At 35.0% G+C, this 17,645-nt stretch overlaps 1 protein-coding gene across 1 annotated transcript in view; it reads left to right on the plus strand.

Moving 5' to 3' along the window:
- The window catches only part of Cmtr1 (Cap methyltransferase 1), a 378,564-nt gene that overhangs the window by 133,610 nt on the left and 227,309 nt on the right, over positions 1-17,645 (plus strand). Inside the window, exons 8-9 of the mRNA XM_090398617.1 lie at positions 518-612; positions 6,837-6,909. Of these exons, the coding sequence (XP_090254743.1) occupies positions 518-612; positions 6,837-6,909 (168 nt within the window). The remainder of the gene's footprint in view (positions 1-517; positions 613-6,836; positions 6,910-17,645) is intronic.

A 17,645-nucleotide genomic window follows, 5' to 3' on the forward strand; every position in this document is an offset into this window, starting at 1 on the left:
TATAACAACAACATGGTTGCTTTAATTTACCAAAATTTTGGGAGGCTATTTATTTTATGACTACCTCCAGCTCACTTGTTATAGGCTACTTACATATCTAGTCATGGGACCCATGCTAGTGCTTTAGTTCCCCCCACCCCACCCCACACACCCCATTACAGTTGGAAATGTTTCCAAGAGTCATTTGATGGTGTTTAGTATTCTGTGGTGACACATGATTTTGTGCTCTGAGGATGTTATTTGTGAGCAAAATATCAGCAGCTTTTAATCGGTCTTGTTTATTTTGTTTTTACATGAAATGTATTTAAATGAAGTTAATTCTATTAAAATAAGTTATATCAGAATATGTTCTGTTATTTGTACTTTACTATACTGATAAAAAAAAAATGTATGAAATCCAGTGTTACTTGCTTCTGTGTTCACCAGCTGCATTGATATTTGTTAATTTTGCATGTGTGTCCATACACATTTTAGGTTTCTGAACCTTTTCTAATTATAGTAAAAAATTTATTTACAGAATGTTTTCGATAAACTAGAACCTGAAGAAATGAGAAGAGCTAGAACACGTTCTAATCCTTTTGAGACAATACGTGGAGTAATTTTTCAGAATAGGTATTTATGTTATAATCATAAATTTTAGGGATATAAAATTTTCTATATTAGCTAAAAGATAGAGCCTGTGTAGCTCAGTGGATGTGGCGTTTGCACACCACCGCGCTAGGCCGCACGAAGGAAGTCTTGGTTTCGAGTCTAGTCGGCGACTAGAGGAAATTTTTCTAAGCCTTTTTTCGACCGGTTCCCGAGTTAGTCGATCTCTGGCACGGGCAAGCAGGTTTTTCCTCCCGGAAACTCGGGTTTTTCGTCCTGTAAACTCAAGAAAATCGACCGTAGAACTCACATTATTTCAGACATTAAATATATTGTGTTAGGGTTAGAGACCACGAGATGGCGGCACATTTGAGCCGTCTCTCTTCACTGCGTACCGCTTAATTAGTGATAGCCTTGGGCCATCTGTCTCTGATTGGGTACCAGTGGAGATTGAACTGCCCACTCAGTCTCCAAAAGTTAGATAGGGCTAAATGGCCTCGCCTACTCCCGTATACGGGAATAAAAAGGCGTTAGCTGATTTTTTTTTTTTTTTTTTTTTTTTTTTTTTTTTTTTTTTAGCTAAAAGATACTTAGACTTCTAGTGTTTATCAAAAATTTGGATTGCAAATGTTTAAATTATTTAACTTAGGAAAGTAAATTTTGCTAAGGTGCTGATCTCTTTTCTCTAAATTTTTTCATACTTTATTGGATATGTTATATATATATACAGGGTGTTCGGGATAAATTTGACAGTTTCGTAAGGAAAAAGAAAATCTTCTTTGTATCTATTAAATTTAATGAATTGACAAAAAAACATTACAGGCAGAGTTAATTACAATACTATCAACAAGATTTACTCAAAATAACCACCATTAGCATCGATCACAGCTTCAATTCTGCTTCGGAACCTCGAACAAGCTGATGCTACAGTCTCCCTGGGAAGGGCCGCAAAAACTGTTTTAATTTTATCCATTAACTGGGCTTTTGTATTACTGGAAGTGCGATTGGTGTCTTTTTCAACTGCGCCCCATACAAAATAATCCATGGGGTTAAGGTCTGGGGAGTTTGGAGGCCAAACATTTGGACTGGTGAAGTCGTAGAAATTTTCAGACAACCATTTTTGACTTTTCCCAGAGGTGTGGCAAGGGGCCGAATCCTGCTGCCATACATACGGCCTACCATTGGCTACCCTTGTTATCCAGGGCTTGACTACAGTTAGCAACTCCACGAACAAAGCCCGAATTCCAATGCCAGGGTTCTTCAACACCTGTTCCTGCAGATTTGCGAGGAATTCTGCTGTACGAACGCAATCAGATCGTCTGCTAGGGATCTTTCTTCTTGCTACATCCTCGTAGTCACCATTGCAAGTCTCTAGTTCATGCCTGATTGTTTTTACTGTATTCAGGGAGCATTGGGCAGCAGTCGTAATATCCTTATTTTGATGGCGGGCACGAATCATCATGATACAAGTTATTCTCTTCCATGATTCAGGTGGGTTCCAGCTATCCATCCTTTCTGACATCTTGTATATGAATGAAGAAGGGTTCAAACTTTTAAATGAAGAGAAGTGTGTGTTAATACATGTAACTTACGGAAAAATATAATTAATTATAAATATGTCAAATTTATCCCGAACACCCTGTATATTGGAAGAAATAAACATCTACTTGTTTTATATACAAAATGTATACAAAGAGTATTTGTGATTTTTAACTATAAAAGTTTCACAAATGACCAAGTATGAGATTACAAAACTTAAAGATGAATGGATGAGAACAAGGTATCGTCCAGACCAACCCTCTCTCATTGGTTTCATTATGTTGATGATGGCTTTGCTGTTTGGCCTCATTCTGAAAATGAACTTACCACTTTCCTACACAGATCAATAGCCTTCACCCACATTCAATTCACCGTGGAAAAAGAAAAGGCTGGTAGTTTACCATTCTTGGACATCCTTCTTACATGCACAACCTCTGGTAATTTATCAACCAGTGTTTATTGAAACCTACCTTTACTGGCAGATACATTCATCAAAAGTCTACTCATCACACCTCTAAAAAAATTGGTGCTATCAAGTCTTTAATGGTGCACATAATGTGTGCTCCTCTTCCTCAAGCTTACAACAAAAACTTCTCACTATCAAAACGTTAATGGAATTTAATGGTTACAACCCTAATCAAATCCAACAGATAATTGACTTCTTTGTTCCAACACCTCAGGATTCTTCAACAGACTGCAGGGTTCCAATCCCTTATATTTCTGGCATCTATTGGTGGAATTTTGAAGAAACATGTTATTCCCATATGTTTTCCTATCAACAAAATTTCTCATCTGTTGCCATCTACAAAAGACAAGCGGTCACCTCTATCATTAGCTGGCGTTTACCAGACACCTTGTGAATGTAATCTAATATATTTTGGGCAGATAGGCCATTCTGTGGAAAAAAATTAATGAACATCAGTATTATATCGAATACATGAAACCTCAAAAGTCATCTGGCCAACATAGTATTGACACTAAACACAGTATCCAGTGGGATGAAGCTTGTCTTCTCCATAGAAACTGGTTTAAATATGAACACCTTTTCAAAGAAAGTTGCGAAGCCCTTTTACATCGGCCAAATCTGAATCAGAATGATTGTCTCTCTCTCTCTCCAATAAGTTTGGGAGATTCTTATTTTATGTAACCATCAAAAATAGTTTTTAATAATATTATTTATTAATATTCATTTCTAGCACATGGCAACAGTTTTTAATTGGTAAACCTCCAAGTGCTTATGTACTTTGTATTCCCGTTTCTTTGATTTGCTTGTTTTCTATGCACCGATGATGTACTGTTATTTTCAGTACAAAATATCCATACTTTCAGTTCATTAAAGTTAAATACTGTTGTTATAGTGTAATTTATTGTTTATAGTCGTGCCACAGGTACCTTTAAAGATTAGCATTTCAAAGGTCTCTCATAAGAAGTTTACCAAGCTTAAAACAAAACTCGAAGCAAATGCTTTGCATTTTTTTCTTACTAATTTTAAAAATCACAGAACACATTAAAGAACTGGGTAGTTACACTGTTTACATGAAAACAATGCAACATACAATGGTGACAATCAATGAACTTAACTCATGAAACAGTACAACCATTGATTACTTAATGGTGTCACTTGCACTTAGTCTGGGAACTTATAGATAGCTTTGCTTCTCTCTGCAGCATAATATACTGTGTGTGTGTGTGTGTGTGTGTGTGTGTGTGTGTGTGTGTGTGTGTGTGTGTGTGTGTGTGTGTGTGTGTGTGTGTATATCAGTATATATATATATATATATATATAATATGTTCTATGGCTACCCTGCTGTGGGCTGAAACAGGCCAACCCATAATAAAATTTCAAGACAGACAAAGCATTCCCAGAGTCTAGGGCGTAAGATTATATATCTCAATTAATTTTACGATTATAATTTGTGGAATATTTTAATTGGTCCCTGGGGGAAGTGTCCCCCTCCCTCTGTGGACATCCATGACCATGTGATTGCATTTTATCGATGTATGAAAGTTTTGAGAGGGCATAGCGCATCAGCGTTCATCTTAATTGGTCCAATGCAATTAATTGCAGGATAACTTTGAATACTTCTGCGTAGAGTGGGGGAACAATCTGTTTTAGGATTTATTAGAAAACAACAATGAAGGAGAATGCTATATTTGGTTGGTATATTTGAAATACTCAAAGATGAAAATATGTGAGCCATCATTTATAAGACATGAGAATAGGAAAGAATAAGTATGAGTAGAAACACTTTTGGAGAATGAATGACTACTATTTGGGTTGTTTTTTTGGTCAAATTTATTTTAAAACTAAGTTATACCAACTAGTTTCGCCAACTGTGGCTGTTGGCTTCATCATGGTAAAAGATGTATAAAAATAAGAACACTTAAACGTTAAAACTGTTTACACTAAAACCATAAAATGAACTGAATACAATTGCATTTTTATAAAAGCAGAAGAATGCATACATCACACGCATAGCACGTGTATGATCTGCTAGTTGTTATGTAGTAACGCTCTGTAGTTGGCAGCAAAATTTAATTCTGGCATGTTGAAAGATCTAATGAGGGTCTTCCAGATCTTGGGCACAATCAATCCTTGGTTTCTATTAAGGTTTTGTTCTGAACGGAGAACTGTTGTGGCTTCTTTTATAATTCGGGAGCAGAAGTCCTAAGTAGGGCATTGAGCTTTTATCCCATTCTATCATATGGTTAGTCCTAGCAAAATGAAAGGCTAACCCCGATTTGTCTTCCCTATTATTATTGACGTCTCCTATGTATTCCTTCTTCCTGATTTCAAAACTTCTTGAAATCTGGCTAATATAGTTCAAGCTGCACGAGCAGGAGATGTTGTAAACTCCGGCATATTTAAAAAATGGATGACTCTCTTTCGGAGATAGTAAAAATTGGGGAATGGTGTTTGTGCAGGTTTAAAAGCCACTTGTATTCCATGCAGTTTGAGGAGTCTGGCAATCTTATTGGAAATTGTCCCCACAAACGGAATCACTATGGTAGAATTATAATGTATATCTTCAGGTTGTCTTTGTGGGGAGGTCACAGAAAAGAATCTTGTGTATTAATTTTCTAGGATAACCATTCTTTGTAAGGTTATTTTGATATCAGGGACAGTTCATCTTGGAAGACCCGCTGCTCCCTCTTTACATCTTTTCAAAGGGCTCAGAGGTGTATACATTTCGAAAGCACACCCAGACTATTAACGTGAATGTGATGCAATGTTTACACGGCGAAATGTACCTTCTTAATGAAGCACTAATGCTTTATTACCCTCCTGAAGAGGACAATGAAGCATTAGTATATTATGTTCAGTTTTAATTCTGCAAACAATTGGGGGAGTCTTTAATGGGAATAAATACAAAAATATAATATGGGTGATACTGATATTTCGTGGATGAGCACTGCACACCTGGAATATTCACCACTGATATGTGTGTATATATATATATATAGTGCATGTGATTTTTTGTTGCACCTTCTGGCATTATCCATGTAAATTATTCTTTGTTGCCTATTCCATTTATACTTCAGTTATATAATTTTTTAGCTTTAAGATTAGTTTGGATATCTGCTGGATGCTTTTGTAGACGTTTCTTCACTATACCCTGAAGAAGTCAGTAGTTAAAAAATCATTACATTTGGTGTCATGTTTGAAATCTAACATTAAATACCGTCATCTTCCAAACTGACTACTTTGCATCTTGTAAGTGAACTGCATTTGTGCTATAGTTAAAAGCTGAATCTATTTTTAGAATTTTTAAATGTCAAATGTGTGTGAATTTATATTAAAATATTTTAATATAAAAAAATTATAACACAAGTATTACAGTGGGAGGGAGGGAGCATAGAAGTGTGCTCTTCAAACCAGTTGTCCATAAGTTGCTTTTTTTTTCTTTTTTTTCTTTTTTTTCTTTTTTTTTCATTGTTATCTAGTATCTGTCAGAACCCAAAGAATGGAAAAATTGATCAATATCAGATTATGTGTCAAGCTGAAGGAAAGGCTCACTGGAAACCTGAATTGCTTTCAATATGATCTGAGATCAAAATCCAGAGTGTAGAATAGTAATCAGCAAGATAAAAAAAAAAAAAAAAGTTTGTTTTCAGAAATAAACATATCAAAATCCTGCTGATTACATTCTTTGATTACCACAAGGTCATTCATTCCAAAAGGAAATAGTCTGACCAGCTGTTTCTAACTTAGAGATATTGAAACATTTGTTGGAGAGAAAATAAGTATAAGCAGGTATGTTATCATGCAGCAGCCTCCAACTAGGTTGCAGTGGTGAACTGCCCTCCTTACTCTCCTGGCTTGGCTCCCCAGTAGACTTTCCTCCAGTTCCTAAGTTGAAATTGAAAGAATGCTGATGTAATAATGTCAACAAATGTGCACAAATACCATAACAAGTGTTATTCAGTCCCCTGGGAATTAGAGAGATAAATAAGAAAATAATTTTTTTCCTTTCTTTTAGTGTTGCATGGTGATCAGCATTCATTTTAGAAATTATGGACTTTACAACTGTGTTATAAAAATTTTTATTTTTATAATTTCTAAAATGAATGGAAGAAAATAATTTACTTATCCATAGTTTGATTTATTTGAATACAGTCTTATTACTTTTTGCTGCACTGTGTATGCATAACAAAGAACATGCTTAGAATATACATATTTTAGTAACCTGTATTGTCCACTGTTATAGAGCAGCAATGAAGATGGCCAATATAGATGCAGTATTTGATTTTATGCTTACAGATCCTAAAGATGAAAATGGGGTAAGATTTTTACATATGGTGTGTTCTATAAAAATTGATTCTCATCATTATATAATGATGTTTATATAATCTAACAATTATGTTTATATAATTTTATGATTATATAATGAAATATACTCAGAAATCTCACTTCACTGCCATCCTTATCGTTGACAATACCCAGATCTTCAGTCAAAATGAGATTTCTTTTCTTGTGCCACAACACTTCACATCCATAGCCTCCCTAGTCCCCGATTTGGTATCCCCAAAAGGATGCCAAATCTACCAAAAAGTAAATTTGGTATCCTTTTCTACTTCTTACCTATACAATTCCTAATCTATATAAATTTTAAATTTGTTGAGCCATAGAATATTATTTTCACATTTGGGATGGTGCATCAAAAATTGCCATTTGTCATAACAATGCTTGATATTATCCAAACAGGAACATTCTCCTTAATAGTTGATCTTTTTCTCAGAGCCTCACTCCAATAACTTTAACATAGACAACAGTGGCTATAGATATTATTATCATGGACATTACTCCATCCACCTGGTCATCATGATTCCTCCACTTTTCTCTAATTATGTCAGATTCATAATCAGTATCAATGATAGTTATCATTTCTGTTGGTCATGTTATACCCCCCCCTCTCTCTCTCTCTCTCTCCAAGTGCATATATATTCATCACTCCTTTGTTAATCCTGGAAACATCTCGATGATAAACTTACCCCACATTTTCTGTAAGGTGGTATATATAATAGGGATTGGCCACTCCTACCTGTTGCACAGAATTTGTGTTACTCTTTGAGACTAACAATAATCTCAACTTCTCAGATACTATTTTGATAAGTGTTTTGGCAATTGAGATTATTGTTAATCTCTTTGGGTGTCTGGGAGGTTGAGATTACTGCTTAGTAAAATAATCCCATCACCTAATAATATATAGTAATGAAGACACTCTTTAACAAGCATTAGAGCCATGCACTCTGGTGCCATTGATTGTTCCTTGTTGCCATTGCTCGTCTCTCTAAAACATTCACAAAGGTTTAAAAAAAATTTAAAAAAATGCATAATACCGATTTGACACATCACATGGATTTCCCCAATGTAGTCAGCTACAGAATATAGACTATAGTAATGTCATCACTGCATCATCATAGTAATGCAGTTGAAAGGATGATGTCACATGCACCATTTGATTGGAACAGACTGACTTCAATTCTTATCACTGATATGATGTGAGAAATATTTGCCTGAAATAAAAGGACTTTTTTAACCAAAGGTGTGCTAGCATCTTATTTAGAGATGCTTTTCATGCAACATAACTTTTTTTACTTTTTTTCACACAGACAAATGAGACTGTAAACATGCAGCAAATATCAGTCAAGAACACCGGGACATATAGCAGAGTCTTCTTGAAGAGGCTATAAGTGCATCTCATTCAAGAGTAAGACCAGAGACCTGGATCCAAAGCATTGTGTAAGGTAGGTCCTGAATTTGCAGGCTGATGAAATATTGTAAACCAGATCTAGAGGATAAAATGTTGAGAACTTGGATTTTGAGATGCTATTTCACAATCTTGAATAGAACGTTGAAGCTGGAACTGGGACTGCAGAGGGATCCCAGGTGAACTGGACCAACCTGAAGATGGGTTGCAAGTTAATACTACATCCCATATAACAGCCATCAACAATCAAGTATTATTAGTATCGCCTATACCTGCTACGCTTCTGGAAGAAAATGTAGCATTCCTCGCTGCTTTCAAATTGTTCAGTGATGCTGTCTTCTCTTTGCTCTCTCAAGGATCATCTCTTTCCTCTCATTTCCAGGCATGTAAACGTTATATTCTCCAAATGTGATGGTGCATATGAAATCTTAATTGTTGTTTGTTACCAGAAGATATATTTATTTATTTATTTTTCTTGTGGTCTGAGAAAGCAGACTTCAATCTTCAAAACTGTTTGGTGCAATATATTTCATAACATATAGGAAATAACTACAGCAGCTTATACTGGATAAGCAGAAACAAAACAAGTTTGTATATGCAATATCATAACCACAGACTGCTCATTAGATGCATATCAAGTTGTTCTGGTATCTTGTAATGTACAACATATAGTACCTTGGAAATAATACATGCATTATTGTAACAGTTACTACCATGACTAGTGTCACCATTAATGGAAGCTAAACTTGTTGAGATATAAGAGCTATTGATTTAGCTACTAACTCAACTTTAATGTCCGGTTGTTCTTCCAGTTTAGCTGAAGGAAGAACATATATGTTATCTGTTATATCCTATATTGGGCTTGCTCAAGGGTTACAGCCAGATAGGAGGAGACTTCCATATAACCTTTAAGGAATGCAAACACAGGTTAGCAAAAACACTGAAAACACAAGCCAGTGCTTTCAGTATGATTAGTGGGAGAACTGATTAAGGCCTTCTGACCTAACGTTCAGTCTCACCTTCTATGATGTGCTCAGTTAGTAGATATTTCTAAACCAGAAATAAAATGTGATGGTAAAACATGATGAAATTTTATGCTAGGTGAGGCATTGCTTGGTCAAACAAGAGTCCCTCTGGTTTTGTCAGGGAACAAGGGCAAACCGCAAAAAATCAATTACCAGAAACTCAACATTAGCAAGATTCACAGTAAACACCATTAGTATAACAAGCATCAATGGAAAAAGAAATTGAACTGATAGGACTAGAGAAATATCATGTAGGCATAATTTTTTTTATTTGATTCCCACCCACAAAAGGTTGTACACCTGGTACACTAGTACTATGGGTGGGTTAAGGATTTATTTTTCCATTTTTATTAATCTTTTATACTTTTTTTCTTGGTCTGGAAACCTGCTCTAGAGATCAAACGTGGAACTTTTTCAAACTACTTTAGGCTTCCAGTAAGTGGGGTGGTGATCTTGCACTAGAAGATGAAATTCATCTACCACTTACAGACAGTCACACCCATAGTGAGATTTGAACGTACATCTGTCGGTTGGAGAGGGTATATAGCTGACCACTTGGCCAACCAAGCTGATGAGTGATGTTACTGAGACAGAAGACTTAAACAGATGAGATACTACTAAATAATAAATATGGATGTGATATTCAAAAAGTGGTGATCAGAGAAAGGAAGGAATACCAGTAGCTTTCAACATCAAACACAAGAATAACTTCTTCATTGGCAGGCAATTACAAGTATGGATATGCTGACAAATTTCGAAATGAGTAATTGGACAAGAAGACTTATTTGTTCCTATGGTTCCACAGAAGTTTCTCCTAATGAAGCGGCAGCAAAATTTTTTTCATCGTTAGAGAATGCTGTTTACATAAAGAAAACAGAAAAGCTGGTCCTTGTTGGAGACCTGAAAAAGGATAGAAAATGAATCCCAGGCATATTGAAATATTTGGGAAAATTTGAAGAAAAGAGCAAAGCTAATAATAATATGTTCCTGCTTGATTTCTGTTCATGGACTAGTCATCATTAACAACATTTCAACATAAAGATGTACACAAAGTCACATGGAGAGAAGACAAGAAAAAAAGAAAACTCCTATTGACACTATCAAAAATAACATTTGTTATCTTTGATGGTGGTATATTCTTACAAGTTCAGGATACAAGCGATATAGGAGATTTGAAATTGGAAGTGAACATCACTTTATTTTAAAAAGGATAAAAATGAATATCCTACAGAAAAGAAAAATATGTAAGAAAGATTTAAAAAAGAATTTAAGTTGAGCAGCTTTTACAAGTGAACTGTAGACTCATCTACCTAAATATTCAACAAAAAAATGAAAGAGAAAATAAGAACCCAAATTTGGAGTCATTGGCAAATTCTGAATGAAACACAGAGATTCAACTAGGGAGGCATGTGATGAAGTTGTCTTCAAGTATAGAAACATCAAAATTCCATGTTTGGTGGAAAAATTTAAAGAGACAGTCCAGAAGAAGAAAACATATTGAAAGTTCCCAGCAAGTTAGTTGGCAGATGTCCTAAGAAAATACATAAAAAATGTAAAACAAGTAAGCTATGTGAAAGTAGCTAAACAAAAATTAGGAAACTTTGGTAAGAGTATAAATATCAAGAAGATAACAAAGTTGAAGGCTGTTGAAAAGATTTTGAAATGGAGGAAAGAGTACTAAAAGAATTCAAGGTGATAAATGTGATATAAAAACTGAAGGCACAGATACTCTGAATATCTAGAGTAATTACTTCAAAAAAATTGTTAAACAAGTGATGACATAGAATATTTAAGAGGAATGCAGAAGTACATATCAATACTTGAGGTAGTAGAATATCAAAAGCCTGAAATGTGATGGAAAGGAAGTTGGAGTAGATAATATTCAACCCATAAATGCTCAGATATGAAGCTATAAAACTTTACAGTGCTCAGATACCCATAAATGCTCAGATATGAAGCTATAAAACTTTTACAGTGGCTGCACTATATTTATAACACCTAGTCAGAAGGTCTAATTCGAGATGTTGAAGTAGAGTTCTCATTGTAACTATCTATACAAAGAGGAATTTCACTGTTGAGTATTTCTGGTAAGATTTAAGTATACTTGACAAAATTCTAAGAAAGATTATGGAAGGCAAGCTTCACGAAGAATCAGCTGAGTTCAGGCCAAATAGAGATTGTCATGGATTTTCACTTAAAGACAAATTGTTAAGAACTCATAGGAATATAACAAGGATCTGTATTTAAGTTTTGTAGCCCTCGAAAAAGCATATGACAAAAGTAAAGCTACAGTTATGCGGGGATACATAAAAGATTATACTGAGCAATACACAGTCTATATTGCTATATTGAAGTTATAAATCAGGAGTTAGAATTGAAGTGTGTTTGAGCATTTCAACTTTTGTCTGTACAAAAGTTTTACAACTTCATGTGTTAAGACTAGAGACCACAGAAATGAGAGTTCTAAGAAACATTGTAAGAATGAACAGGTGGCGTCAAGGGCAGAATCATACTAAAAATGAAATATTAAGAAGGGACTTGACATTGTTAGAATTCAAAAATGTTTGAGCAGAGCTAATCTGAGATGGTATGGTCACTTAAATAGGAGAGACAAAAGGTTTATCAAAATAGATGTTTGATACCAAGATGGTAGGAAAAAGACTTAGAGGAAGACCAAGAGGTAGGTGGGTAGATGTAGTCAGAAGTGCCTAGATAACAAATATAAGATAATATTGCAGTGCTGAAAAGTGTTATGTCTGTCCCATATACTGATTACTGGCAGATCATCGAACACAAACTTTTATTCCAGTGGCAGTCATGGAATAGAGAGAGAGAGACCAATAATAAGCTCCAAATCAAGCCTGAAATCCAAATATGGCAGCCTAGTCAACACAGAGACCATAAGGAGAAGTTGTTTGCTCTGCATAAATCATGGTCATCTTAAATACTCCTCCTAGTGACATGCCTATTTATGTAAGATGGTAGGAAAAAGACTTAGAGGAAGACCAAGAGGTAGGTGGGTAGATGTAGTCAGAAGTGCCTAGATAACAAATATAAGATAATATTGCAGTGCTGAAAAGTGTTATGTCTGTCCCATATACTGATTACTGGCAGATAATCGAACACAAACTTTTATTCCAGTGACAGTCATGGAATAGAGAGAGAGAATCATCATTGCATCAATGGGTGCAGTTGCTATTTTAGTCACATTCATAATCTGTCTGAGCCAAATACACTCAAGCAGATTTTTTTCAGATTCATGAAGTATTATTTCCATTTTTTAATTTTTATATATATGGTGATAAAGAATTAATCTTTATCACCATATGTAAATTATGCACATATTGTATATATTAGTTTTATCTCAACTTAATGTACATAAGCTTTTAATATCACCTGGTTTATTTACAGTATGTTTTTATGAATTTTTTTACACTTCTGCTTATACACCTTTTGCATTTATTTTTCTACACTGATTTTTATATCTGTTTATGCTCTTTTATTTATTACCTTGTGTACTGCTGAGACATAAGCCAAGCAACAGTGTGTTCACACAGTTTTCTTGAAAATGATAGCTATCTTAAAAATCCTACTTGAATGATTATGGTCACCAGAATATTTAGGAAACAGTCACACTTCATCCAAGCAGAAGACCACCTGCGGTGTGGTTAAAGCCATCATAATATATATATTCTGGAATCTTAAGACTATAAGTTTCTCAGTCTGTACTATCCGGTGTGGAATCTTTGTATACATATCATTTCTTAGTTATTGTACCGAAGTCATCGTTATGCAACGGAATATTTGAATGAAAATTGAAATAAGTTTAATTTATATCCTATTTTAGCATCTGTCCGAGTATCCAAGGTTGTGATAATATACATTGGAGGATGCAATAAGGTTATTCACAATTTTTTTCTATCCAAAGCCACATATTGGTGTCTTTGTGTAGATTTCTTAGTTATTGTACCCGTAGTCATTTGAATGAAAGTTGAAGTAAATTTAATTCATATCCCATTTGTGGAGTATGGTGGATGAAATATATCAACCATCTTATATTTCATATGCATTTTAATTCAGTGGAGTTTCACTTGCAATGGTACACTTTGCATCTATGTTTTGATTGATGGCTGTACATGTCTTGTTCCATAGGGCAGGTAAAATGTCAACTCTTGTTATATCAAACATTATTATAGCGAACTCACCTTTACAGAATTACTGAAATGTTCCAATCATAGTCCATTGCAATTTTACACTACCGAAACACTACAGCAAACGATTGGCTATAACAATAGTCCTATTATTGTTATAACAATAATAGGACTCATACACAATTCTGTATGAGTCCCATCACTCCTTGTTTCGTCATGTTGCCGTGTCAGATAAAACCAGTATTTAGTGCACCTACACTCACACATAGCAAAGAAATCCATGTCAAAAGGACTTCATTTTTTCCATGAAAATGTGAACATGTAATTGATCATAATATAATTTAATTTAAAATCTTATCTCAAATTTCTCCTTCATGTGTTAAGCTCAATAGCTTATCATAACCAAGTAATTTGATTTCATATAAACCTAATTAATATTATGATAGACTGGTAAGTTCTATCTACATGACTTGCTACATATGTACATTTGTTCTCTAGCCATTCTGTTATTTTGCAGGAAGAAAAACTCATAGATTGGGATTTTCAGTGGTCTTTTCTACCAGAGTGCATCACCATTACCAACTGCATTACTGACGCTCTATAAATAAATAGTAGTTTTCAATAATAATGTTAAATAAATTTCTAGTTATATGCATTATATGCTATATGTGCAACTACATTCGAAGTAATCTGTAAATAAATAGTAGTTTTCCGTAAAAATCTCAAATAAATTTCTACATAATGATCTACTTTGGGATAGTAAAATTTAAAGATGGGGGTGCTTAAGGGTCAAAATTGTATAACTGAAGAGACCTCCACATAGCCTTTAAAAGAATGCGGAGAACCGACCAGGGCTTCTGACCTAATGTCCAATCTTCACCTTCTCATGGTGTACACCCTGTTAGGTATCTACTTGGATAATGAATGAATGAATGAATGAAGATGTGCTAGCAATTTGGGGTTTAGCCAACCAAATTGTATTCTTATTGGCTTAAACCACAAAATTTTGGTACAACATGACGGAATTTCATGCCGGCGGGGGCATCGTCCAGTTAAGCAATGACCCTGTTGTTTTTGCCAGGAAACCAGAGCAAAAAGTCAGCTACTGGAACAAATCCTGAAACACACCCCAACTCAACATCACCAGAGTTCAAGATTGCTATTATCAACATAAGAAGCCTGAATGGCAAAGATATGGAACTGGCTAAGGAATTGGATAGGTAAATACCAGAATCATATAATAGGGATGACTGAAACAAAAAAGACAAAAACTGATGAGATCTTTCTAAGCAATAAATACAGAATGTTATATTCAGGCAATATAGCATTTTTTGATAACATAATATTTTATGAGACTTTAGAGAAAGCAACTGACACAACGAAAAAAGAAAAGTTGGTTTTTTGTGCAAAGTGCAAAGCTAATAATAATGGCAAATACCTGTTGGATTTCTTCTAAGGACATGGACTGGTTATTACTAACACAATGTTCCTACATAAAAATGTGCATAAATTCACATGGAGAGAAGAGGCAAGGAATAAGAAAAGACTCATTGACTATGTTATTGTCAATAGTGATATTTTATCCTTAGTGCAGGACACCAGAGTGCACAGAGTATTTGAAATTGAAAGTGATCACCATTTAGTCTTGAACAGGATAAAGTTGAATTTCATATTGAAAAGAACAACATGTAAGAAAGTTTTAAAGCAAATAAAAGTTGAGTATGTCTCATCAGATGTTAACTGTAGATTAAAATACACAAACATTATTCAAGAAAAAAATTAAAGAGTTTGCGAACAGGAACCAAACCTCAGAGATTCAGTGGCAAGCCCTGAAGAAAACACTGATTGATTCAGCCAGAGAGGCATCTGATGAAGTTGTCTGCAAGGATAGAAAAATCAGGACTCCATGGTGGACACAGGAAGTTAAACAGGCAGTGAAGGAAAAGAAGAAAGCATATCAAAAGTTGCTGGTCAGCTTGTGTTCTTAGAGAATATAGAGACAAACATAAGAAAGCTAAACACTGTAAAACTAGCTAAACAAAAGTCATGGGAAGACTTTGGCAAGAACATAGAAAATAAATATCAGGAAGGTGACAAAATATTCTGGAGGCTTGAAAAAGCTCAGAGATGATTAAGGTGACATGAAAACTGCAGAAAAAGATATCCGTGATGTATGGAGTAATTACTTCGAAAAATTGCTAAATGAAATGAGCAGTGATATCATAGTGGTAAAAAAACACTCAACAGGCATGCAATCAGGAATATACATCCATACTTGAAGTAGAAAAAGCCATCAAAAGCCTGAAATGTGGAAAGGCAGCAGGAGTAGATGATATTTGGCCAGAAATGCTCAAGCTTGGTGAAGAACAAGCTGTATTCAGGCCAAATAGAGGCTGTCAGGATCAGATTTTCACTTTATGACAAATTGTTGAGAAATCATGGAAATATAACAGAGATCTGTATTTAAGTTTTATAAATCTGGAAAAGGCATATGACAAGGTGCCATGAGAAAAGCTATTCAAAATGCTACAGTTGAACTCAAAATGCTACATGGTGTCAGTGGGGCATTATATCCAGCAATAGTCTTTATTTGAGTTGTAAGTCATGAAGGAAAGTGGTATTAAACATGATATCAGAATTAGAGATATTAATGTCAGCTCTTTGCTTTATGCGGATGATGTTATACTTCTAAATAAATCCGCTACAAGTTTGCAAGAATCCCTGACTAAATTGAATAACTGTTGTAATAGATATGGTATCAAGGTCAGCATTAAAAAGACAAAGACAATGAAAATAGGTAGAATTGTTGAAAATGTCAACTGTGTTGTGAACGGGGAACCTGTGGAACAAGTAAAACATTTTAGCTACTTAGGCACAATTTTTAGTGAAGATCGTAAATTAAATATGGAAATAGACAATAGAATCAACAAAGCTGGTATGGTAAGAAGTCAATTGAATAAATGCATATGGAATAAGAGAGAAATTAGTCGGAACACTAAATTAGCTGTATACAAGACAGTGTTCAAACCAGTTTTAACTTATGGATCTGAGAGCTGGGCCAGAAGTAAAGCACTTGACCAAAGACTAGAGACCACAGATATGAAAGTCCTGAGAAAGATTTCAGGCATGAACAGATGGCATCAGTGGCAATATCGTATTAAAAATGAGGATATCAGGAAAGAACTTGGCATTGTCAGCACCCAGGAATGTGTTAGCAGGGCTAATCTCAGGTCGTATGATCACTTAATGGGCAAGGAAAGATTGGCAAAATAAGTGTTCTCTGCCAGTTTGGCAGGAAACCGAACCAGAGGACAACCAAGAAATAGGTGGATTGATACGGTACAAAGTGCCTTAGACGATAGAAATATAAGATCTGATAATATTGGAGTCTTGACAAGTAACAGACTGATTTGAAGGAAAATTGTTGAAGTTAGTAATGATGTAAATTTTTCATGTAATACTATCATATCCTGTACACCCCTTGAAGGTACATGTCAAGAATTTAATGATGATGATGAGTCAGCAGTTAGAATTGAATGAAGTACTAGAAGATGGTTTGATATTAAATCTGGTGTCAGACAGGGATGTACATTATCCTCTGTTATTCATTATCTATATAAATCACATTATGAAAGAAAGTGATATTAAACCTGATATCAAATTTGGAGTTGCTAATCTCAGCTCTTTACTTTATGCAGATGATGTTATTCTTTACTGCAGAATTTTGAATCTTCTGCCTTGGCCCTTTGCTATTCTTCTGCTGAATATGCCTGCCCAGTATGGTCCAGATCCTGCCATGCTGAAAAACTTGATCCAGTATTGAATGAATGCTGCCACTTAATTACAGGATGCCTGAAACCAACACCACTAAAAGACCTGTATACTTTGGCTGGTATTGCACCCCCTTCAATTCGAAGATCTGCATTCTCAGCTGACGAAAGAATCTCTTAGCATCCACTATTCAGCCAGACTGCAGTGCCCCAAAGACTAAGATCCCGACATAGCTTCCTGGCAACTGTTGAATCACCTAAAAACCTCCCAGAGACAAGACTTCTGCAGTGGCTTGTGCTATATCCTGAAAATAATACTGGCATTTCAACAGCCGCACATCTTCCACTTGGTAGCTACTC

The sequence above is a fragment of the Typopeltis vanoorti genome, chromosome 10 (genome assembly GCF_054136105.1).
Source record: "Typopeltis vanoorti isolate ZY-2024b chromosome 10, IOZ_Tvanoo_1.0, whole genome shotgun sequence".
NCBI lineage: Eukaryota > Metazoa > Arthropoda > Arachnida > Uropygi > Thelyphonidae > Typopeltis > Typopeltis vanoorti.